At 36.5% G+C, this 24,802-nt stretch overlaps 3 protein-coding genes across 16 annotated transcripts in view; 1 reads left to right on the forward strand and 2 right to left on the reverse strand.

Moving 5' to 3' along the window:
• scrib (scribble planar cell polarity protein) overlaps nt 1–19,065 on the forward strand; it is a 42,336-nt gene extending 23,271 nt beyond the window's left edge. Inside the window, exons 6-36 of one of the 14 annotated variants that reach the window (XR_013032588.1) lie at nt 76–368; nt 456–589; nt 664–775; nt 859–1,025; nt 1,096–1,208; nt 1,431–1,541; nt 1,612–1,827; nt 1,902–2,147; nt 2,236–2,320; nt 2,767–2,931; nt 3,023–3,198; nt 3,265–3,402; nt 3,484–3,639; nt 3,725–3,805; nt 3,967–4,755; nt 5,676–5,783; nt 5,856–6,035; nt 6,462–6,491; nt 6,831–6,989; nt 7,055–7,438; nt 7,515–7,667; nt 11,324–11,749; nt 12,194–12,305; nt 12,384–12,440; nt 12,518–12,635; nt 14,256–14,361; nt 14,682–14,795; nt 14,942–15,070; nt 15,323–15,526; nt 15,986–16,129; nt 16,386–16,554. Coding sequence is in view for 9 of the 14 variants with exons in the window: in XM_033481174.2 (XP_033337065.1) it covers nt 76–368; nt 456–589; nt 664–775; nt 859–1,025; nt 1,096–1,208; nt 1,431–1,541; nt 1,612–1,827; nt 1,902–2,147; nt 2,236–2,320; nt 2,767–2,931; nt 3,023–3,198; nt 3,265–3,402; nt 3,484–3,639; nt 3,725–3,805; nt 3,967–4,755; nt 5,676–5,783; nt 5,856–6,035; nt 6,462–6,491; nt 6,831–6,989; nt 7,055–7,438; nt 7,515–7,667; nt 11,324–11,749; nt 12,194–12,305; nt 12,384–12,440; nt 12,518–12,635; nt 14,256–14,361; nt 14,682–14,795; nt 14,942–15,070; nt 15,323–15,526; nt 16,386–16,655 (5,532 nt within the window). In the remaining 5 variants the exon portion in view is untranslated. Of the gene's footprint in view, nt 1–75; nt 369–455; nt 590–663; nt 776–858; nt 1,026–1,095; nt 1,209–1,430; nt 1,542–1,611; nt 1,828–1,901; nt 2,148–2,235; nt 2,321–2,766; nt 2,932–3,022; nt 3,199–3,264; nt 3,403–3,483; nt 3,640–3,724; nt 3,806–3,966; nt 4,756–5,675; nt 5,784–5,855; nt 6,036–6,461; nt 6,492–6,830; nt 6,990–7,054; nt 7,439–7,514; nt 7,668–8,748; nt 11,126–11,323; nt 11,750–12,193; nt 12,306–12,383; nt 12,441–12,517; nt 12,636–12,744; nt 14,220–14,255; nt 14,362–14,681; nt 14,796–14,941; nt 15,071–15,322; nt 15,527–15,985; nt 16,130–16,385 lie in introns of those variants that run through there. The other 13 variants (XR_013032587.1, XR_013032589.1, XM_033481174.2 and 10 more) reach the window with 13 other exon arrangements.
• On the reverse strand, nt 18,631–20,291 carry Dnali1 (Putative inner dynein arm light chain, axonemal Dnali1). Its single transcript, XM_033481014.2, has 6 exons — nt 20,149–20,291; nt 19,915–20,070; nt 19,706–19,838; nt 19,471–19,616; nt 19,217–19,414; nt 18,631–19,157 (listed from the first exon to the last, which is right to left on the reverse strand). Exons 1-6 carry the CDS (start codon nt 20,239–20,241, stop codon nt 19,122–19,124), a joined length of 762 nt encoding a protein of 253 aa, XP_033336905.2. The 5' UTR covers nt 20,242–20,291; the 3' UTR covers nt 18,631–19,121.
• Nucleotides 20,292–20,441: 150 nt separating this feature from the next.
• On the reverse strand, nt 20,442–22,386 carry LOC117226552 (alpha-2-macroglobulin receptor-associated protein). Its single transcript, XM_033481012.2, has 7 exons — nt 21,936–22,386; nt 21,712–21,853; nt 21,457–21,627; nt 21,284–21,394; nt 21,089–21,200; nt 20,863–21,019; nt 20,442–20,781 (listed from the first exon to the last, which is right to left on the reverse strand). Exons 1-7 carry the CDS (start codon nt 22,134–22,136, stop codon nt 20,578–20,580), a joined length of 1,098 nt encoding a protein of 365 aa, XP_033336903.2. The 5' UTR covers nt 22,137–22,386; the 3' UTR covers nt 20,442–20,577.
• Nucleotides 22,387–24,802: the final 2,416 nt, after the last annotated feature.

Below are 24,802 nucleotides of genomic sequence, written 5' to 3' on the forward strand. Positions count from 1 at the left end.
ATCATGAATTAAATGTCCTAAAAGAAGAATCTGTCGACAACAGTGTACTCGAACGTCTTCCCGTTTCTGTTTCAGTCGCCGCACATAGGAAACCTGCCGGCGTTGCAAGAATTATGGTTGGATCATAACGGCTTACAACATTTGCCGCCGGAGATCGGCGAATTGAAGACGTTAGCGTGCTTGGACGTCTCCGAGAACCGTCTGGAAGATCTGCCCGAGGAGATCGGCGGTCTGGAGTCGTTAACGGACCTGTATTTATCGCAAAATATTATCGAGAAGTTACCTGACGGCCTGGGACAGCTTAAAAAGCTTACCATTCTCAAGGTTGATCAGAATAGGTTATCTACTTTAAATTCGAATATAGGCAGGTGAGACATGAATCGTTGTTCTCTTGTTTGCAAAGTTTTCCACGAAATAAGAAAGAAAGGAATTGACGGTGTCTTCTCATTCTTCAGGTGCGAGAATCTGCAGGAATTAATTCTTACTATAAACTATCTATTAGAACTGCCTGTAACTATAGGGAGACTTCATAATTTAAATAATTTGAATGTGGATGAAAATAAGTTGAAGTCGTTGCCCTCGGAAATTGGTAAGGAAGATTCGGCGAATTAGATTTCCAAAAACAGTTCCTAGCAGGATGTGAAATTCTTGTTTTCTTTCCAGGGAACTTGAAGAAGCTGGGTGTACTATTTTTAAGGAACAACAAATTACAGTATCTTCCGTCCGAAATTGGACAGTGCACGGCCCTGCATGTCCTGGACGTATCCGGTAACAAGTACGCGATTCTTCATCAAGTTGATCGTCGCTGTTTCCCTGTCTGTTGCTCAAACATGTATTAACAACGTTTCTGTTTCGCAGATTACAATACTTGCCATATTCCTTAATCAATCTAAGCCTAAAGGCAGTATGGTTAAGCGAGAATCAAGCTCAGCCGATGCTCACGTTCCAAACCGACATCGATGAGGAAACGGAACAGGAAGTATTAACCTGTTTCCTGCTGCCACAATTAGAAGTCCATCCTGATGGTTAGTGCATCGATTCCCTCGCGTTATGGTTACACGTGTGTATCTGATGTGTAATTTCATATCTTTACAGCCATCGAGGCCGGCGATTTTCGCAGCAGCGACGACGAGGGTTGGCAAGAAAAAGAAGCGTCGCGAACCCATTCCGTTAAGTTCACGGACGAAGCTCCGGAAACTGATAAGGAGGTGAGCAACATGCTAATAAGCGCTCCTAGATTCGTTAGATCCAAGTTTCGGGCGCTGCTGAGGTATCTGTTGTGTTGGAGACGTTCTTATTTCTATGATTCGTTGTATGAGAATAACATCAACTGAAAACGAAACGAAAGTGTCTTATTCACACCTAGAACCAAGCGAATTCTCATTCTATCACCGGCACGCTCACAGAACATCGTTTTATCATCATTTCAGACACCGTTTGTGCGACAGAACACGCCGCATCCGAAAGAACTGAAAGCCAAAGCTCATAAACTGTTCAGTAAAGGAAAGAGCGATAGCCGGTCAGCGTCTACTGACGAACAGGTAATATTTACGCGAGACTTCAGACTGTCCTTTCTGTATTATTCAGTCTAATATGGAGGATGTTTTTCAGGACGTGTCTCAGACGTTCGGTTTGGACAAAGCCGAGAACGATATATTTGCACAAGCTAACGACTTGGATCTAGATGCTGTAGAACAGGAGCCAGCAAAACCTGAATCCGTAGAAAACGAACAAACGCAAAACGTACCTGGAGCGGAAAGTGGGGACGTTCAGGCGAACGTCGAGCCAGAAGTCATCCCTAATCAATATGCTACAGATTCAAACGTGGTAAGTAGTGCTTCTTGCATCGGCGAGACCAGTTTATTGATTTATTTATTGTACAATTGATATTCTCTCTGCAGGAAATGAGAAATGACGGTACTATATCGGAGACGAAGGATAGGAACGATAAGGAGGATGACGAGTCCGGAAGCGAGGAGGGCCAGAGACACGTCGAATTTTCAATAGCCGAAGGTACCGATTACGAAACTGCCGGTGATGCGAACAGGCCGAATAGACTTCACCGTAGAGACACTCCGCATCACTTAAAAAATAAACGCATCCATGCAGCTGTGGACAAGGACAAAGTGGCCTCGATAATTGCGCAGGTATGCTTAGTCATCTGAAACAAAAATTTTTACTGATTAAGCGCGGCAATGACGGTACATTCATGTCGACATTTTTAATATGTGACAGGCACTTATGAAGAAAACGGACGACGCTCCAGCACCCACGCCCGCACCCACAGAATCTACTGAAATTTATGACACACATAGTCAAGGTAAAATAATCAGACTCGGCGATCAACCATCCGTTGTAGAATCATTTTTCAAATAATTTTGTAAAGATCTCGGTAAATCTGTTACTTATGAACCGTATCGAGTGACTAACTCTTGCGAACTGACGCCATCGCCCCTTTAATCGTCAACAGCAAACAGAAATTCGACGATAAGATACTCTACTTTTTTTTATCAACTATCTTATCTCCCGTCCAATTATCAATCTACTTCATAGTTGTGGCGAATCTTTCGGGCGTGCAGAGTTACTCGGCGATTGTGTTTTGAAAAAAAGAAAACGCCCTCGGTGATACGACGATAACAGTTTAAAAAATGTCTAGGAAGTTCAGATGTTATATAAGGAAAAAGAAAAGTTACGGATCAATCGACGAAGCGATAGACACAAATTAATTCTGCATTGTACATTGCAATAAATTGAGTCTTTGTACAGGTGCGACATCTGACGCTGAGCCGACGATAGAAGTACGAGAAGAACAATATGAAATTCATATCGAGAGAACAACGGGCGGTCTTGGACTGTCAATAGCCGGTGGTATCGGTTCAACCCCTTTCAAGGGTGATGACGAAGGCATTTTTATTTCCAGAGTTACCGAAGGTAAACTTCATTCAGTCCATAAAACTCGCTAAAAGCGAACGTCGTTCATTTGATTTAACATTCTCACACGAACACGATTCAACATTTTCAGGTGGACCCGCAGATTTAGCAGGTTTGGAAGTAGAGGATAAAGTGTTATCTGTAAATGGAGTTTCAGTAGTGAACGTAGGCCACTATGACGCTGTAGAAGTTCTAAAAGCATGCGGAAATGTTCTTGTACTAGTAGTTCAAAGAGAAGTGACGAGGATAGTACCGCCGTACGAACAGGTACTATATTTAGAGATGTACATTCTCCATTGAATATCTAACATTCTCTATGGTGTCATTCCTCAGACATCGTCGAGGAAGGACTCGGTGTGCTCTAGTTTGAGCACAAGCAGAGCTCCAAGCGCAACCTCTCACGTATCATCTACAGGCTTACCGCATAATTTAGAAAATGGCGACGCTTCTTTACCCCATGATGGAATTAAGGTATACAATGCTTAACCGATGACCTTGCAAATTTATCAATTCATACATTCTAATGATAATATTATTCGTTTCTTTAATTAGTCCAAGAAAATTCCGGAACCCCTACCGCCCGTCAAATCAAGTAGCGAACCAATGGTGTCGGTTCTTGTTCATACAACATTGATACGAGATCAGAATGGACTGGGATTTAGTATCGCTGGCGGAGAAGGTTCCCCACCATTAAAAGACAATAGCGATGTAAGAGGCAAATAATTATTATCCTGTATTATATTATACACACTTTTCTGTCTTCGTATTTTTAAAACGCTCATACAATTTTTAGGCGATATACATCTCGAGAATAACTGACGGAGGTGTAGCACAGAAGGATGGTAAACTGTTGGTTGGAGATAAAGTAATATCTGTGAGTCTACGCCCTTTTCAATCTTAAATTAATCCTGCACACTGAATTCTTCCAAACGCTAGCAAAAGTATTTAAAAAGATCGGTGTTTGAGACAACAATCTGACTTCACAGGGTTAACGCATTGCCGGTTTTTGGTATCTGACTGATTTGTTTCTTCCAGATAAACGGAGTGGAGATGAAAGGTGCTAAGCACGAGCAGGCGGTGACTCTGCTGACAGGCCTGGAGAGATTCGTTCGCCTGGTAGTCGAACGGGAGATACCGCTTTCCCAGGCAAACGCGACCATAGTGGTAACACCCTCGGAAAAATCGCCACGCGTAATTGGTGCACCGAAACCGTACACCGGATTGTACAATGCCAATAGTTACATAGCGAATAGGCCAGGTTACACTATAAGGCGTTCCATCGATGCCGATAGGGCTCTGTCGCCAAGTCCCACAGCGAAGACACCACCGCCTATGAAAATCGAGACCACTGAAGTACCGAAAATGAACGGTGTCACAGATTCAGGGAATATTAAGCATGCCTCTTCGATATCGCCAAGTCCAACAAATAGCCAACCTCATCCACAACCCGCCCCGAGGCATAGCATTTCACAGCCGACGATTACGGCCTCGAGCACGTCGCCCACGTCCACCACAGAGCCTAGGTCAACCTCGCCCCAGGAGGACATACAGGTACCGAAGCCAATCACCAACGAAGAATTTCAGGCTATGATTCCCGCTCATTTCCTACGTCCTCCCACATCCTCGCCATCGCCAGATTCCCATCAAGGCCCTATCGTGACAGTGACAATAAAGCAGCCTGATAATTTACCCGGAGACGTTAACTTTCCTCCGGCTCCCACCACACTTGGTAAAGTTACTGAGACCATCACAAAGAGCACTCTCACCGAGACCGTCGTGACTAGAGTGACCGACAACCAGTTGGTACAACCGGTGATCATCGAGGTATGTGCTTGGTAGTTAGATGCATGAGTTCTATCGTACTATGCAGTTTGGGGATTGTTTTTCTTTAAATTTTTAAACTTCCGGTTAAATGAATTTACCGAGACATACGTGGTTCACGATCGTCATCAGAATTATTTTTTGTTCTTAATATGGGAGTAACACGCACATCTTCAAGTGAAAAATATCAATACTAACATGTGCAGTTTAATAACTTATTTCCATGCTTGGATGATAAACACGATAATGGTAAAATGTTCAAATGAACTTTACCTCTCGGTTACGACGATGACATGAATTTTTCCCAAAAAATATCTCATTGCTTGTTCCAAATAATTGAAAACGTTGGTGGTAATGCGGTCTGCATTTTTTTGTGCATGGTTAAAAAAGAAAAATTATAATTTCTGATTTTTTCGTTATCATGCGAAATGAGATCCAGTAGAAGGTCTTACTAAAATTTGATTTCACTAAGAAAGTTGGTTGAGAGACATTGAAAATTGTTTTGAAAATGACTTCTATTAATTTATTCGTAAAAGTTGTGTTCTTACTGCATGCGAAATTGATTGGTTTCATTTTGATGTGTTAAAAAGATTTGTTAGAGACTTGGTTACATGGGATGTTGTGTTTGTTTGATACTGATTGCTTATCCTCTGGCATGGAAATAGGTAAGTAGTATAAACTAAGTATATTCTCCTCTTCTACCTCTCACAGGCTGAACCAATGTGCATGTAAATACAATTTACAAAAATATAAAATTACAATCCTTTTTTTGGTCCGTTCACTCTACAATTCTACAATATTCTTTCAAACTAATCCATTGTATTCGTCATCATATTCGTTTAAAAAAAAAAATCATAAAATATAATTTTACCGTCAAGACGATCCGTCCAAGTAATTCATATACTGATACTTCAATTATTCAGGATGTGGTCCTTGTCAAAGAAGGATCTCTAGGATTCAGTATCATTGGAGGTACGGATCATTCTTGCACACCGTTTGGTGCAAAGGAACCTGGAATTTTTATATCTCATGTAAGTATGAGAATTTTCTGTCAGCAATTCATTAGATAGATATCAGTATGTACTCATTTGCCTTTTAATTAGGTCGTTCCTGGTGGTATAGCTGCAAAGTCAGGAAAACTAAGAATGGGCGATAGAATATTAAAAGTGAATGGTACAGATGTAACAAAAGCGACACACCAAGAAGCTGTAATGGAACTTCTTCGGCCGGGAGATCAAATTGTGCTCACTGTTCAACATGATCCATTACCAGACAATTATCAGGTAATTGTATTTCGAATAGTCCTATTTATAATGCTTGCTAACATTGCACAACAGTTCTGCTTTTTAACTATGAGACAGCTTCCATAGTTCGTACACGCTTCAGAGTGCAATTCTATAGACCACGAATTCACAAGGAATGTGTACTGTATCACAGCTTCACACGGATATCAAATTTTCAAGTTAAACGAGCAGTTTCGTGTTCTATATTTAAGAATGTAGACTGAATAGTAATCATAGTTAGATGAAACGAAATAGAACAAAGTCTATTGATTTCTCATATGCACTTTACATTTGTCAGACACTGACGAATAAACATATTTTTCTTTTTACCAATCGGTTTTGATTGTCTGCAAAATAGTGGCACTCGGTGCTTCATTTTCATCGATTACCACACTTAATGCCATTGTCTATAATTTGTCCCACAAGCTGGTCGAAATAGAGTACATCCCTGTGACAGTAAGTACTCAATTTACTTGACCTATTGTTTTGATTTCTCGGTGTTGCGCTTATCCCTTCAGTTCAGCTTTTGCAAGCGAGCTTGCCACCGAATCACGAGCAAATGCTTTCATGCTTAGGCTGGGATTATTATAGAATTTTCTAATTGCCATTTAAATTGCAGTTATAATATATTACTCGTTAGCGAATTAAAATAACAAGAGGTGTACAAGCTGTTCGATTTCGGGTAGCAGATATTTATGGGTCAATGAAAAGGTTCCCCTAAATTACTTGCTATGGGTAATCGAACCGTCCCGTACATCTGCAACGAATCAATCCTCATTGTTTGCGAAATTTTAGGAATTGGTCATCACAAAAGAGCCAGGCGAGAAGCTCGGCATGCACATCAAAGGTGGGCTCAGAGGACAAAAGGGTAATCCCCTTGATCACACGGATGAAGGAGTTTTTATATCTAAAATTAATTCTGGTGGTGCAGCTAAAAGAGATGGAAGACTGAAGGTAATTTTTTTTTATGAGTCTATTTGTTTTCAATTTGCTGGTTTCTATACCGTTGATAATTATAGGTGGGGATGAGACTATTAGAGGTGAATGGTACATCATTGTTGGGCGCGACCCATCAGGAAGCAGTAAACATACTTCGGTGTTCAGGGAACACGATCACGCTAGTAGTTTGTAAAGGATATGACAAGAGCGAGGTTGAGCCTCATTTCCCGGTGGCAGACGGAAGAGAATCAAAAGAGTCGAAGTCGTCCAAAGAGTCAAAGGATCCCACAGCGGATGGTAATAAATCCTTGTCACAGAGTGTATCCAGCTTGGATCGAGACGACGAAGAGGCAGCAACTCTTAGACAGGAACAGGAAATGAAGGCAGAAATGGTTGCGTGGGAGCAGCAAGAAGAAAGGGAGCGTGCTCTGATCGAGCAGAGAGAAAAATCTACACCTGAAAAAGTAAAGTTTTGTTCACGCGTATTCGAAGTGAAACGCATCGGTGGAAAATTAATTATTAAATGATTTAATTGCGTAGGTATTAGACGTAGTAAGAGCAGCTGAATCATTAGTCAGCAAATCAAATAGTCCCGTGGACATGGTGCCACCAAAATCACCAGGTGGAACTAAGGATCTCAAAACGACTACAATTGTGATGAGTAAACATACTTTAGCACCGCAAAATACAAATGTAAGTAGTCTTGTTATGATAGACTGAAATATACATATGTGCATGGTTTTAATAGCATCGATTAATATTCAGACAGTGGTTAATTTTACTAACAGGTCGTGGTTTATGTGAATATAGTATTTTGAGTTTATAATTTTAAATTTAGAATATACTTAGATGGTTTTGATATGATATTATTTTCTATTAAGATAGTATTTATATTATATTGATATCCGTACGTAGGTGCTTTTACTTGATCCTAAAATTCAATTTTTATTTTGCGGAACTGTTTCCCTCTTTTTTTCTCACCAATGTTCTATATTTTACTGGTAGATCAATTATTGCATTTTATTTTAAGTTTGGTTTCAAGGAGAGTGCATGATGGCCCTTATATTTGATTAACAATTAGATACCATACACTGATCTCATCATACTGTGAATGCGCGTGTATGCTGCGGATACATATATGTATAATTTATTAACAGATATTATTACACTCTTTATTAATGGCATTAGGACAAAAGGAGGGACGCGTTAAAATACTTCATTCTGCGATAGCGAACCTTATAAAATTATTATAGTACAATGACACCAATTATAACTCTCAGCTCCTTCCTTAACAACTCATAGTATCAACAATTCTATCCTACACCAATGGACTGTAAATTATGCATTTGTGGCATCTTTATACGTGTTCGCATCAGCATGAACAAGTAGTAGTTTTGTCATCTAAATGTATTTTGTTTCTTCTCATTAAAATCTACCAATCTATGTGTTCATAATGCATCGAATAATAAGAATAGAAAAACAATAAAGAAAAAGAGAGGATGAGTGCAGTGATCTTAAAAGAAACATTGAGATATATTAGCTCTTCAACTACATTTTAAATTCACACTCGCAATAAATGTTAGTTCAGTTTCTCCCGATTCTTCGTCGCTAGAACCGATCTCATATTATTTTCCCTGTATCGTATAACGCTGAACACGAGACTCGTTACTTATTTGTTCATATGTGACGCATGAAAGTGTACATTTTGTCAGTGTTCTTTAGCGTCGCATGCTCTCCTGAGCAGCAAAACAAGAGATATTTCACATGTTTACAGACAGTGGAAGGTGATAGCGCTACTTTGGCTGCCCTCTAACAGGAGTGAGTCGTTCGACCCTCTACTCATTTCCCCTGTGTCTACGTCCATACCTCTGAATCCGCAGGACTGTGCTATAATAAATTATTCTAAGGAATAGTCGTATCGTTAAGAGGTCTTTCTACTATACAGGGTTGAAAAACACAGAATCATTTATATTTTACAACCTTTTCAAGTTCAAATGCGACCCCCTATAAGAGAAACTCTACTTCCAAATTCTTGTTCTATATGAAATTAGGCTCACAACTTCATAATTCAGATTGCAGTATTTCATCAACTCTTCTCAGAAGGCCCTATATCAATGAAATTAGAGATAGAAATGCAAGAAGCGGATGAAAATGTCTAAGCGGATGAAAAGTTCTAGACTGACTTTCTTGAGCTAATGTAGGAAGACCCCTTAATCTTGCATATAATCATTGTTTATTGCGTTCCATGGGCATCACTATTATACAATTTTAACTATCGTTACTCCGTTTGTTACTGAAACTGCCATTATAATGTTAAGTGTATTATTGCGAACACGCTGACTGGCTGGATTGGTTCTGTGATTGGTTTCTTGCTTTTGGCCCGAGATGAGGGATAAGATTATTGATCGTCACAGAAAATGTGATATATCTTCCTTAGCTACAGACTCTCGTGTACATATATGTATGTATGTATATCGTCGCCTCTTTTGTTTGTGGATATATAATATATATTCTATATATATAATATATAATATATATCGGTTGAAAGATGAAGAACATGAGAGAAAATATTTCTGTGATAGGTAGACAGAAGTCGAATAGACAAAAACGTTCCCGCGTGTTTAACGGATATTTTTTAGCTATATTTGTACATTGATTCTTAGAATTGTTTTGCAGTCTATCTGATGAAAAATGTTAGAGAAATATGTACGACGGATGACTGTTGTAAAATGTATTGAGCTTAAAAGAATATTGTGTGAACTTCTATTGGGTACTACAGCAACAGTTACCAAAAAAGGGGAACTATGATGATACTGGACAGTCGATACTGTTACTCGCACAGCTGAGGGTACGCACAATCAGTTAATTGATTTTGGATATTTGTTAGAAAAGAACATTCTTCTTAGATATGCAGGTATGCAGATATATTTAATTATCTCAATTTCTGTATACTCACTGTTGCGAGTAATGGTATCTTGAATGCGTGAATGTCAAGTTGTAGTATATTAATGTACTTTTAAACCGTTACTATATCTAATATACCTGAGACTTACATTCCACGCAAAAAATAGTTCATTGTTGTTAATGTTCCCTTTTGTGATACATGGCACAGCAACTGAGAGATTAAGAGTTTACGTTATAGAGAAATAAATGTCCTTTTTATATTATTTTATATAATATAATTTGAAGTGAAAATGGTATTCGAAGAAGAAGAGTTGGTACTCAAGAAGATTTGGTTTTAATTTCTTACCTTATTATATAACGTTGTACAGTTGAAGTAAGGAAGGTGAACGAAACGTCCACGAAGACGTGAAATTATTATTTGATAAGGTGTCTATACGTCTAGCATACTTTCTGAGTTACAAATGCTAGCACTCATTGAATGGTCACTGGCTGCAGTAAACTCATATCATTATTGAAATATAAATCAATGTACTGTATTCTACAAATTTTCTATAAATGTTACATGTTGACATAAATCTAATGGACCAGATGTTTATATATTATTACAAAGTACGAGAATAAGATAGTATTTATCTAACTAAAAAAGAAAACTGAAGAAAAGAAAGAAAAATATTAAAAAATGTTAATGTTGAAGTTCCAGTTGACCGACGTAATAACGAAAGATACATGCAGTGCTTTATTATTCGGCGGATGTGTCAATGCGCCAGGTTCTTCTGAAAATAGTTAAATATATTATTATCTTTATCACATAATTATTATCAACTGCGGGAAGAGTACGTTTTTTCATGTTCATATTTAGTGACGCAGAAAGAGAGATCACACACAGTTCCTGTTAATCGGTCGCAGTTATTGGGAGAAAGGATTCATCCGTAGTAGCGTCGTTTCAGAATTTCTTGAGATGCATTGATACAATTGTGGAGGGATGAAAGATAGGGTACAAATGTGAAGTAACTTTATAAAGAATAAAGGAAGGGAATAAACAAACAAGATTATGCGCGAAGCTGCATGAATTGTTGCAATAATAGTACAATTGATATAATACTGAATGTATAGATGATAAAAAGGCAAGAAAAAACAAAAGAAAAAAGATGGTTGCATAAATAAGTTCAAAACTGATTCATTTTTCATTCTGATATAGATTTTGTATGAGATGTAGTATTGAAAATAAATCTGTTTTTAAAGTATAATCGCTAGTCCTTCGCAGTTAGAAGAGAACCGAGATGAATTTGCTAGCATAGAAGTTTGAACTTCAGCTTTTCTATGTGATAAGAGATAGCGTAATAGTGTAGCTTTATCATCGCTTAGATTTTTCTTGTACAAATTAGTTGTGCATCAGGAGTCTCGTTTTGATATTACTAATACAATTCTTGGTGTTATTTACTCAGTCGCTAAGGAAAGAAAGAACTGTGACACCAGTGGATTATCCAACAAGCAAGTCGGCAGTCTCTGCTACCTTACCTTCGCCAAGGAAAAAAAGTTCTATACCAAAACGTAGCATTACCTTCGCTGATCTTCCTCCTATTTCTAAAGAGTCAACCGACCATAGTCCTCCCATTAGAATCAAAGAGAAACAACCTTCCTCTCCGCATGAGAAATACATATCCGAATCTTTTCTCACCGTTCCTCCTCCGCCAAGTGGAGTCTCCTCTCACAAAAGGGTTTCTTATCAGAATCCCATAGAGACTCACATGCGTTTCAAACTTCCTCCAACGCCTCTGACTGCTCCCGAATCCGCGAGGCATCTTGGCACTTCGACCTCCTTTAGCAAACGACAGAACGCACGCTCTGTTGGTGGGAATATTCAGGTTGAGGTGGGTGCAACAAGCATGTTTAACTAGCGCTAACAGAATACTTTTACTTGACACTCAGCACTGAAAATGCTGGTACGTTTTAGGCGTAGAATCTCTCATCACATTCGACACCACACTCACCACAACACGAGCAACCAATGGAATTGTCTCTACTACGATGAACTTGATAGTATCAGAGATTGAACAATTTCTTAATGAGATAATTCCATTGATATTTTTTAAAGCAATTCTATAGTGCATTACTTAGGTACACACTCGGAATAATTACTCATGCATTAGCAAGCATGTAATAGGTGGTAGTATGGGGTGAAACATTGTTAGTCACTAACATTAGTACGAGACGATACACTATAGCAAATAAGATTAATGCATGCACTTCTGTTGGAACTTTTTGTTGGAAGAATTTATTGATTTCTGTTAGTAACATAGTATTTTAAAATGCAGCTTTCGCCAACAACGTCGCCGACCCCACCGTTAGTGAAGATGTCGGTTAGCGATAAGAAGAAATTGTTTGAAAGTGCCATGGAGGAACATATGAAGCCTTCCCCTAAAACAGGTTTGATATTGACTGAAGCATTCGATTAACCCAGCTTACGGTATTGGAATATTGAATCATTCTTGTTTCTTATTTTAGACAAAGTATTCAGTTTCCTCAGTCAGGACGAAGTAGAGAAAATGAAACAAGAAGAAGGTGAATATTGATTTTTGACTGCTTTCAATCGTTTTCACAGTGTGCCCAATGCTAAATGATTATTTATGTGTATTTAGAGAAGAAAATTGCTACATTAACGCGGGATGAATTAAAATCGTGGGCACAGCTTGATGAAAACGAAGGTCTAGAAGATTTGGAGGAAACGCTAGAAGATCGGGATAATCGACGGCCTAAGTAAGCTAAGTTGTACTCATTCTGCATTTGACAGTGTGGTGATTAAAATTCTTTTTACCCTATTATTTCTTTCTTTGTTTGGATCTCTTTACATTTGCATACCATTCAGTGATCAGAATGAAAAGGGTATGGAAAAGAATGTGACTATTCCAAACTACACAGAGAAAACAAAATTCACATATGAAACTTCATAGAGATAATACCTTCATTGTCTTAGTTCTAAAAAACATCAATAAGTTTAATTCATTTACGTAAGATGTGTACCATTGTTTGAAACTTGTTATCGTAGCGAGCTGGATCTCAGTGGATCTCGATCACTTGTGACAAAAACTATAAGAGAAACGATTTACGTTAGTGTATTTACATGAGTATTACAGCACTTCTTTACTTAACACACGTTGGTAGCTTATCACGTACTTTTGTACATAGAACTATAAAATGTTGTAATTATACGAGCTACACTTTTCAATTGTAAGGTGTTCAATCTAGACTCCTTCTTTTATTACATATAAGTATTTTTCGAGGCAGCTGTTATTTTAAATTAAAATACGTAGTTAAATTCATTTTGTTGAAAGGATTGTGAAATCGATTATCAATTGATATGCTGCATACAGAACCTAATACAGAAGATATTATTTTATAGACAAGTTTATACTTGGAAAAGAGAAATGAAATGGCATATACAGAATGGCTGAACACCGTGTACATATCAGTATTTTTTTTATATCTGCGACAATTTCAAATTCCTAGATGTATATATATCTTGTAAACGGGTGCTTCTTGTTTTGACTATTATTTGATTACGTTATGCATGCTTATTAGATTCAGCGTACAAATAATTTTGATGTGTTAGCGATTGCTTTTTTTTTAATGGAATAACGTATATTTGTACATAGACTGATGAGATTCACATTGTACCTTGCAGTTAAGGTTGTGGTTATGCTTGCATAGATATATCTATATCTATATATATATATATTTAATGCATAATAAAATTACATATCTCACTTAATTAAGACAAGGTGATAGGTTCACAAGGATTATGTGTACTGAAATATACTTTTCCACCCGCACAAGAAATAAGAATGTATGCTTCAGCACATGTTTATCACACGCATTGCAAGCAAGCGCATTTAAAAAAATGATAAATATTATTAATTATTGCTTGACCGCGGATCTCTATGCAAATTTACATTTTTTTTCTCTCTCGTGCGACGAAAAGCTTCCAGTTTTAATAGAATTATGTCTGTAAATGCATATACATCCGTGGTCCGCATCGTTATTTATTTAACACTAACATCTATCCATGGTATTACTTAGAAGAAACAAAGCTCATCCGCTGAACAAGGCATTGTCGTCGCGCATTAGAATTACTTCTTAGAGTCCCCTAGCACCTACCTATTATTACACGCCATAGATTTAGATATGTGTAGTGTAGTCTGATTTTTTTTGTAATTTTTACCGTTTGTATATAAGTCATGTAATATCCTTTTTTCTTCCGCCTTTGTACACACTTCAACGTCGCTTTTTGTACCTCGTTTTTTTTCTTCAAACGAATAAACATTCAAACATTTGGCACATGTATATGATTTGTCAGTGTGCATGCTCGTTACCTTGCAGTAGCCGACTGAGCTCGCGAAGTTCGATCCCCATTCTGCAGAACCTTCCAAGCAGTGTAAGGACAGCAAAAGCAGAACGTCGCTTGAAGGAGAGATTGGTACAGGAGGTATTGATTTTATTGAATCTTTTTAATCATTGCAATTCGTAAACGATATGTATTAAGAAATCATCGTACGTTTCGAACAGAATTGGACAAGTTGAAGCATTTTTGTCAGTATGACTCGCCTTTTAAATAAATCTTTTCAACAAAGCATCAAACGATCCGAATGAGTCTACATTGTATTGATGTGGTATATATAGGAATCGATTGAAATGATTCAATGTGAACATCAGAAATAGATAGATACTATTTTGATCTGTGAATAGTAAAGAAATCTCTTTATTACGAAGCGACATTATTTTTCTAACGATCTTGTTGATTTGTAGGGCATCATATCGGACGAGGATGAAGAGAGTCATTTGAGTCCTGCTGAACAAAGAGCGCTCAGAGCAGAGAAACGAGCAGCATGGAGACAGGCGCGTTTAAAGTCTCTTGAACAAGTAACGTATATACATATTCTTTTCTGTTTTCTTTCGTATAACAAATACCCTATTACCGGTTACTTGTAATGGTAATAAAATGAAGATAAATGCTTTTAGCTATTGTTTAAAAAAGATCTTTAGATTATTGAAAATTTTGTTTATAGGACGCTCTTCAAGCGCAGATAGTAATAAAGAAAATGAGCGAGATGATGGACACAACGCATAAAACAGACATACCGGCTGATTCTACAGATGCTGTTAGTCCTGTCCTGGAACCGGAGAAGCCAGCCGATGTAAGCATACGCGGGAATCATGCTCGCATCCACTGATTCATATCATCAGTAACCCACGTAAATCTAACGTTATGCGTCTGAGAAACGAATTAACCAGCATTACCGATGATACCCGGTCGATTTAACCAGATCATTTAATTTACTAATTACTTCTTTGCTCGTCCTTGTGGTACCTAACTTTTTAGTGTTTGTTCTGTTGATTACCTGATGTTAAGTAACTACAACACCGCCTTCTTTGTCTTGCTACCATAGTTCACTACTACGTTACGGCCGTCTAGCGCAGATTTCCCCAAACTTGCTGTACGCAGCAAGGTGGGTCCCCCTAAAGAGATACGCGAATCGGAAAAAGTAGTGGACGAGAAGGTCACTCGACGTACCGAAGAGTATGTGGATGAGGTGACGGGTGAACGTCGTGTGCGAACAGTCGAGTACGTCGAGAAGCTAATTGAGCGACAGGTACTATAGATTCTAAAATTGTTGCACAGAATATAAGCACCAGGCATTCTCCTCCTGATTATCACGTATCACCAATTAGAAGCGGTTTGAGTGAGCGGCACACAGAAGATGGTCTGATAGCTAGTCCGATAGCTATCCGAGTATCCTTTCACCTTAGCTATATAAAACCTTCATACTCTTGAAGTGCAATTGAAATTGGATCATGAAGCAATGACGCTTTAGCAAAATATTTTGTACAGAATTTCACATTGATTTTGCATTCGTTTCCGTGTGTTTTATACCTTTGTCTATACGCGCGTTGCATTGTTATCTGCGATTCCATGTCACTTTGTGTGTATGTGTATGTGTTTTGGGTGTGTGAGAGAGTGTGTGCATGCCATTGTTAAAAAGAATTTTGCTTCACCGCACACGATACAACGGAGACAAATTAGTTTCAATGATTACGTTTGTTGTTCCAAGAATCCAACATTGACCATGGAAGTGCAAGCTGCACCACCTTGAGCAATTGATTTCATTTCCACTGATCACTAACAAACTCTACTCACACTATTGGTAAATGCTACTACTATTGGTTTTTCTTATCTAATAGTTTCCTAAGCATGTGTAAGTATTATATTCTTTCGAGTGATACTTTGTTGTAGTTGTTTCGGTGGTAATGGTATAGACAATTAATTATTAGGATAACACTACTGTAAAGTCTTCTAATTGAGCTCGTTTTACGATATATATATATTCATATATACTTATATTAATTCGATGTACAACTACTTAGCGATTGTATATGTAAAGTATATTTTTACTTTATCAGTACGCGTGGCTGGTATGTGTAATTGACAACATGTTCCGTTTATGCAACTAGGTTGAAACTCTGCGAGAAAAGATTATTTCGCTGGAATTAAGTAATGCGGAAGATGAGATAGAAAGCATAACTGGGACAGGAGCCAGCGAAGGTGAAAGCGAGAGCGAAGAAATTACAGAAAAGTCTTCTGCCGTGAGTACTCCGCAAGAGAAAACCGAAACGATTATAACTACAAGTGCCACTGAAGGTGCCGCTCCTAAAATCAATGCAAACACTGTCATCACGTCGAAGAAAAAGAAAAGAAAACGTTCAAAGAAAGGTCGTCACTGACCAAAGGTACAGGTATCGGTGCAGAAATTAAAAGACAGATGCATGAAAAATTAGTGAAAAAATTCCTACCGATAACGATGTCGCGAATACGCGTATTCCAATGATACAAATGTTGTGTTACATCAACTTCATACTTGAAAAACGCTACTGTATTGGTGCATATAGTATTACGGATCCTTCATTGTGCATTGCTGTATCGAGATATACACGTGCACGTATAAGAAACAATTTTCTACCCATCGTTTTATGCAGCTAGCTTAGGGTGCAGTCGAAACTACATTTATTTTTCACACGAACCGTGCTATAATTTTGGTATAAACGTACTGTTTCTATTAATATTAGTGTCGTATTATCTGTGGACTGGTGCAGTATCTTAATCGATTATCAGTTTTCATGTTTCATATTTTATAGAACTTATATTTTACAGTATCTTTAATTGCAAATTGGATCTGCATGTAAATCTCGACCGTGGAATTATTTCTATATGAAAACGAGAAATCACTAGCGAAACAAGTATGTAATATTGAGAATAGTATTTTTACTATCATTAGTATCATTATAATTACTTTACGAAAATATATTTATAGTATCGTCTGATTCAACATTACACTAATCTATGTAAAACGATGCACATTCCCTTTCATCTTAAATTGGTACTAATTTAGACGATATCTCGTCGGTATTTAAGAAATACAAGTGGTACCAATGAGAACAACATAGAAAAAAATATAAGAAAACAATATTTTCTTAAATTTCAATTGAGTTGTGTAATTGGCTTCATACAATTGTAAGATACATTATATTTAGTTAGCATCAAAATTAAATTAATAACGTGAACCGCATATTAGCTGCGGTTTGTAAAGTATTTTATTTATTTTTCTATAGAGTTAAGTAAATTAATATATATGTTATATATAATAATATTGTTTTAATTCACTGAGACTCATCTTAAAAACACATTGTATTTAATCACATTGTTGAGTTCCAACAGTTCTTAATTATTCATGTTTTAGAAAGGAATATAATTAATTTAAATAATTCGGTTTAACGTGAACGTTGCTACTCTTGTAATAAATGCGGCTATTTAACTTCCAAAATGTTTTATGTATACTATACTATTCAAGATTTTATTTTATGATTTTTATTAATTTTATGTTATTTATGCTAACGCTTGTTATATTTTCTCATTGGCATATTTTATTTTACAATGCATGAATGAATAGGAATGAATTTAAATATTTAAATCACTTGCATTCACTTCGGCATAATATACGTTAAATAAGGGCATGTTTCACTTCATTAAGTAACAGTATTCATAATATCATGTCCTGCCTAAAAATCTTCGTCTGATACAAAAATGCAATATGTGAACTAAAACAAGTAACTTTTTGTTTTAACTAAATCAGATCGTATTGTTCAAAGCCTTTAAAAGTATACATAATAGCGTGTAATCAATGTTAACTAAAACAAGTACACTAATTAATTATGTTGTAAAGTGCGATTAAGGGAGCGGGACCAATCACTACATTATTTGTAATGTTACATTAAAGAAAAAAGAAAGCAGTCTACATTTCTTTATATGTCCGTTAAATGTAAGTTCATATACCGTGTCCACATAACACTATTAGAAATAAATCTAACATTAATGTTGTCAAAATTATTAAAAAGAAAATGGTAAAGTGCCAATATTAATTATATTTCTGTAGAATATAAAAAGAAAGACTTATTTACAAAATGAGTGTTAGAAAAGCAGCCGTATACAACAAGAAAGTCATAACGTATATGAAATAAACGTCGCCATTATTATAATTGTGGAATATACAGTATAAAATATTATAATTAGAAAAATTTGTAATAGTTACAGTGTTAAGAATTTTTGAACGCGCTCATTTTCTATGCAAACTTCATTGTATTTTATTGGAGCATTTCATTCTTATTGTCAAAATTGTTAACACTATAACGTCATGCTATAGAATCATGTTTTATATTGTTTTATTATCAGTTAATCTTATGGTTTTTATGTACGTCTAAAGCTTCGTATCCATTCTTAAATTGAACAACTGATTGCTAAATGTTAGTGATAAATCAACCGTGAAATACTAAAGCGAAAAATACTGGTACTATAGTATGAAAAATAATATATATGTTTATAAATATATATATATATATATATATGTATCTGTTTTTTCTATTAAGCAATATTTATACTTTTGACAATGTTACACACATGGATTTGTAAACGTACATGTAAGTGCAAATTTACCTTGAACGATGTACAACTGTGGAAAATCTTATAATTGATTTCGATGCTTTAAGTAAGTGAGAAAGTGGATATAACTTTCGAGAATTTTTTATACCAATCCTCATATTGTATTAAAGTAAATAAAATGTAGAAATGTATTTATATAGATTGACGTGTATTTGTATGTGCTGTTGTAGTTCACAACCATCGACCGTATCTTCATTTTATCTTTTGGGTGCAATGATACCTTCTAATTGGGTCTGAAAGAATCATTCATAAAAGTAGATTTATAACATATTTAATTTTATCCAATTAATACCTTCAGTTGTTGATTTGTCTTTTTAAGAAATTGTATTTCTTCGGCATGCTTCTTCTCCTCGGCTTCTCTCAATTCAGACGACCTCCTTTGAGCCTGATCATATTTTTGTTTCAATTCCGCCACAGTTTTTTCCAATTCCGCTTTCTGCACCCTCAGTTCATCCGCAGCTGCTATCAAATCTTCTTTTCCTTGCTCGGCCTACAAGAATTTTCATAAGATCCTTTCTCATTTTCTAAACACTTAAAAATACTTACTTGTAGAGCCTTGCGCATACCAAAGGCAATACTGCTTTGATACAATATCTGATATGCGGCCAATGTCATTTTAAGTTCATCTCGTATCCTAAGTAACAGTATACCACGTTCAGCGCAATTTACAGTAACCTGACGTATTATTTCATCTACAAAATAATATCCACTTTTCCAGTTTACATGTTTGCAAAAATAGAGAATTGAAAATCAGTCAGAAGACAGTGAAAGAAACTTTTACCGAAACATTGGGTGTAAAGCTCCCGGCGAACCGGACACAGGCCAGTTTCTCTTGCTTGTCTCTGCTGCAATTTCATGTCAAGTTGCTCCTGTAGATTAATAACATCCAATCTTGTTGCAGGTATACTTGAAACCTGTGCGAACCATATACATCAAACCGAGTAAACAAACTATTACGTTAAGATACTTCACCAATCAAATTTCTTGTACTTGTTGTTTCCATGTCTGTCCATTCTCTTCCCACTGTTTGGGTGGTAGAATCCTGTTCAAGACTTCAATGGTCTCATGTCGTGCCTCAACAATGGGAGCAGTAGTTTGTACTTTGCAAACTGTTGCTCCAATTTTTAGGCCTATCCCCTTACTGGCCTAACTCGATAATCAAACATGGAGTTAAAGATTACCTTTCATTAAATTCCTCTGTAAATAAATTCATAATCATAGAACCTTTTCTGGACGAGTGGCATCTAACACTGGGTTATCGTATTTCACCAAGGTGTCCAAAGTTGGTATAGTTCTATCCTTTATTGCTGTTGCCATTATTTCTGTTTTCGCTTGTGCAATACAAAATATATTTTAATTATCACGTACGTTTTAATGTATCAAGTAATAAGAGTATCGTGTACTGTGAAGTAGATTTAAAACAGTAGCTAATTTTGATAGTCGTCATAGCAACATTGATGTAGCAGGCGTTACCAAGTATGGAAAAATGAATGATTTCATGAGGAAAGCTGAGTATGTACTGTACAAGGAAGTTTTTATTATAACAAACATGATAAAATTGATAGGCGTTTGAAACTTATTTTATACAATTTTATATAATGTAAAATAATCTATGGAAATTGTATAAATTCATTTAGTTACATTCATTGCAATTTAAAGTTCAGTGTGCTTTTGCATGATTTTTGCTTCAAGATCCATATGAAGTTTTTGAACTGTTCTAGCGTGCTTTCTGATGTGTTGTTCTCTGGTGGAATTATCTCCATCCTGAGATTTCTTTTTACGTGTTGCTTCCAGAGCAGCTTCTGTGTGTAGATGACGTAGTTTTAGTAATCTGCCTTCGTAATGAAGAAGTTCTTCCTATAAAACAATGAAACATACATATATTTTTGTATTTTGTATATAAAAGACAAATTAGACAAAAATTCCATATATAATTACTTTTAAAGAAGCACGTTCCTCAGGAGAAAATTGACCTTCTAATACGATCCTCCACAATCCTTGAACTTTAGGTTCTACAAAGTCTTTGTGGTTTGGACCTGCAGCAGTCATTTTATCCAATCTATCAAAACCATGCTGGATTTCCAAATGTCTGTCCCTAAAAACATAAAATTATTGACCAACTTTGTGAACCATAAGCAAGTGTATAATTATTATTATAGTATACCTAAGTAGTTTTGCTTTTTCCAAGTGATCTAATTTCCTTGTAGGGAGATCATTAGTCATTTCTTCTTCTTCTTCTAGAAGATTCCATTTTTCTGGCTTGTGATCTAAACTATCTATGTATATAACATATATTATAAAAATTAAATACAATCTATATTGTATAACAGCTAGTATTCCTGAATTCAGGATTACTTACTTTCATGTTTATCTTTGTCCCCAGTTTTCACATCTTTCAAAAGACTCATATATTCGTCGACTTTATCTTGATGATGATGGAATTCTTCTTTTAAAGTTTGTAGTTCTTCAGCTAACAAATATAGAGATTACGCCATAATGCCATTACAAATTAAGCGTAAAATATATACTCACAAGTAAAACCAGCTAATTCAGCTTTAGTCCACAGATTATTTAATCTTCTATCCCTAAATAAATCCTTCGAAATATAATTATTGCCATCGTTTAATGCTTTATGTTTCTTTAATAGATCAGGATTCTCTGTATCATTAAAATGTTCCAAAATTCCATATGTACTCATAATTCCTTGAACAGAAAAAATGTCCCCAGGTAAGTGAAATTAATTTCGAGTGACACAGAATGATAATTTAATTATTTATTTAAAATTACCTATAAGTTTTTTCCTTAATCGCGCTTCTTCTTCGCCATTTGGATCTTTACCTTCGGCTTTGAGATGTTTATGCGTAATTTCTTCTTTATCGTGAATTTTCAAGTCACTAAAGATTGACCGTAGCTTGATATCATTCAATCGCTATTAAACAATCATTAAATATTAATATATTTCCTTAAAAAATACAGAAAAAACTAGTACGTTACAATGAAACAACATTTACGTTTTTCGCTTTAATCCATAATATATTCAGCTTTGCCATCCGAAATGGTTTGTCCAAGTCACGAAGTGAAGTCAGAATTTCTAAAGGATCATCACTTTTTACATCATTTGCTGTCGCAGAGTACTTATTAACGGCACCACTCGTGTGAAACAATAAAATACACACACTCAATGGCAAAAAGACAGTAAATAAAGAAGTCATTATTATAGTTAACAAAATGTCTCCGCAAAGCTTATTCGAACGATTTCAATTTAACGGTATACAATTCGGCTCAAACTTGGAACAATACTCAACATCAATGGTGATGACAGTGACATGATCGGCCACGTTACATCTTCTATAGAAACTCAATTTTCTGTATAGGAAAAGTAAACTAACTTGGAAACCAGTAGGTAGTTAAAAATGATCATCTTAGTAAAATGCGTCGAATCGACATCTCAGAATTCCATAATTGCAATGAATTATAATTTCTACATAATAAATAGTCATTTCGAACCGACGAACAGATCGGTAATTGGCTAACAGTTTCAATGTCAAGTCACAGATGGCGGTACCAGTTCTTGACGAGTAGTTTCAGCGCTTGGTACGGATGGCGGTACAAGTTCTCGGCAAGAAGTTTCAGCGTCTCGCCACGGATGGAGCCACATATTCTCGGCGAGAAGTTTTACCGTTCTGCCACGAATGGCGTCACAAGATCTTGGCGAGTAGTTTCAGCTTTCTGCCACGGATGGCGCCACAAATTCTCGGCGAGTAGTTTCAGCTTTCTGCCACGGATGGCGCCACAAGTTCTCGGCAAGTAGTTTCAGCGTTTGGCCACGGATAGCGCCACAAGTACACGGCGAGTAGTTTCAGCGTTTTGTCACGGATGGCACCACTAGTTCTCGGCAAGTAGTTTCAGCGTTCTGCCACGGATGACGCCACAAGTTCTCGGCTAGTAGTTTCAGCTTTCTGCCACGGATGGCACCACTAGAGCATGGCGTGTACGCAGATGAATCGTGCCGCAGTTTACACTGTATCTAATGATAATTGTAACATGTATTATCCGTGCAAATTCAACTTCTTCTGCCATAATGTTATAAGTTATAATTTCACCAATTATTCAATTAATGCGTTATATTAACCACGTGTGTGTGTGTGCATTGACTTGAAAATGTAGATGTTTGGTAATTTGGAAATAATTAATTAATTAGTCAACAATTCTGTTGCGAAACATTACGGAGAATTGATCAGTAAACTCAACAGATAATTGCTAATAACTCGCTTCTCATTAGTGATTGATGAACATTTACTATCAAGGAATATAGAACGTTCCTTCAACTACTTTCACATATAGTTTATAGTCAGATTTTCTATCTAATTAAATAGTTATTACCAATTATTCAGACCCATATCATAGGATAACCTCAAATAATTTGACAGGTAGGAATAACATTATATATTTCAAACATTTTAGTGGATGTTTTTAATAAAAAATGTGTAGCTCTTTTAAATCTCGAGCTATAGGTGTCTTATAAACATTGAAATGTGTATGCAACCAAGGTGATTTGCTGAAGTAATTTTTCAAAACGCTTGTTCTTTAAAAAGTTTTCAATCCCCCTTTCGTAATAGTCTTGTGGGCGTGATTCCAAATAAGATTCAAGATGTTTTTTAACATCAGCTAAATGTTAAAAAAACATAACCTTTGATCGGACTCTACTAATGGAGTCTCTCTAGAGATTCTAAGGCAACATCATGGAAGTTAATGGTAGATATCTGTTCTGCTCAATGCACGGGTTTAGTCAGTTCCTGCACGATCTGCGGAGGTAGTAGATTCGTTCTCCTTCCAGAAGTTCAGGGTGCCCCAACTCTTGACCTCCGGTCCAGTCTGGTTATCGTAGTGGTCACTTCATTCCAAAATATTGTTTTTCTAAATTTCGACTCGTTTTCAACCTTTTTGGTGAAATTCAACGGAATTTTCTCGTTCCACAAGTGTCCATGGTTTTGCACGGTTTTGCTCACGGAAGGGGAGTATGAGAGACAGCGTTGTGTTACCTGTTATTTATGTTACCTGTTACCAAGTTACCTGAGTCACTGATTCCAATTTAGTCCGCAATGATTACTCGACATGTACTGCGTACAAAGAGTGCCGTAACAAATACCGGCTTCGTTCTGACTCCCTTTCATTATTATAAATGATTGTAAAATAGAATAAGAACTGTAATGTTTAAAAATAAAAGTACTATAAAACTCAATCCAAACGTCTTTTCATTTTAGGTAGTTTTATTTTGTTCCTCACCCCCCTCACTCTATTCCTCTCCTCTACCATACTCATTTAATATATACTTAATCTTTTCTCAAATTCCTTCCTCCATTTCTTTCTCCTCCTGTACCACTGTAACATATGTTCTCACATTTGTGTTTCTTCTCCTCCACATCAGCATCCGCTTTCTTCCTCGTGCTCTCTATACTTTGCAGTTTCACCCCATCTCGCTTCTTCCTCATCCCTTTTCAAATATTCAAGAACCCTTCCTAACTCTTACCTCTCTTCTACTCTTCCCCTTTTTTCATTCCTCTTTCATTCCGCCAACTATCTTCTATTCTCTCTCTCTCTCTCTCTCGCTCTCTCTCTCACACTTTCTCTCTTGCACTCTCTCACATTTTCTCTCTTGCACTCTCTCACTATCTCTCTCACACTTTCTCTCTCTCTCTCTCTCTCTCTCTCTCTCTCTCTCTCTTCCTTCTCGCCCTTCTTTAAAATCGTTCCATCGTTCACGTATTCCTTTCTCTTCCTCTCTCATTTTGACAGCTTCCACTACATCTCGAAAACTCGAAAATTTGTCAAATTTCAGTGGTACAAGTCAATAACAAGCCAGACAATGAATTTCAGG

Source organism: Megalopta genalis, chromosome 2 (genome assembly GCF_051020955.1).
Source record: "Megalopta genalis isolate 19385.01 chromosome 2, iyMegGena1_principal, whole genome shotgun sequence".
Lineage (NCBI taxonomy): Eukaryota > Metazoa > Arthropoda > Insecta > Hymenoptera > Halictidae > Megalopta > Megalopta genalis.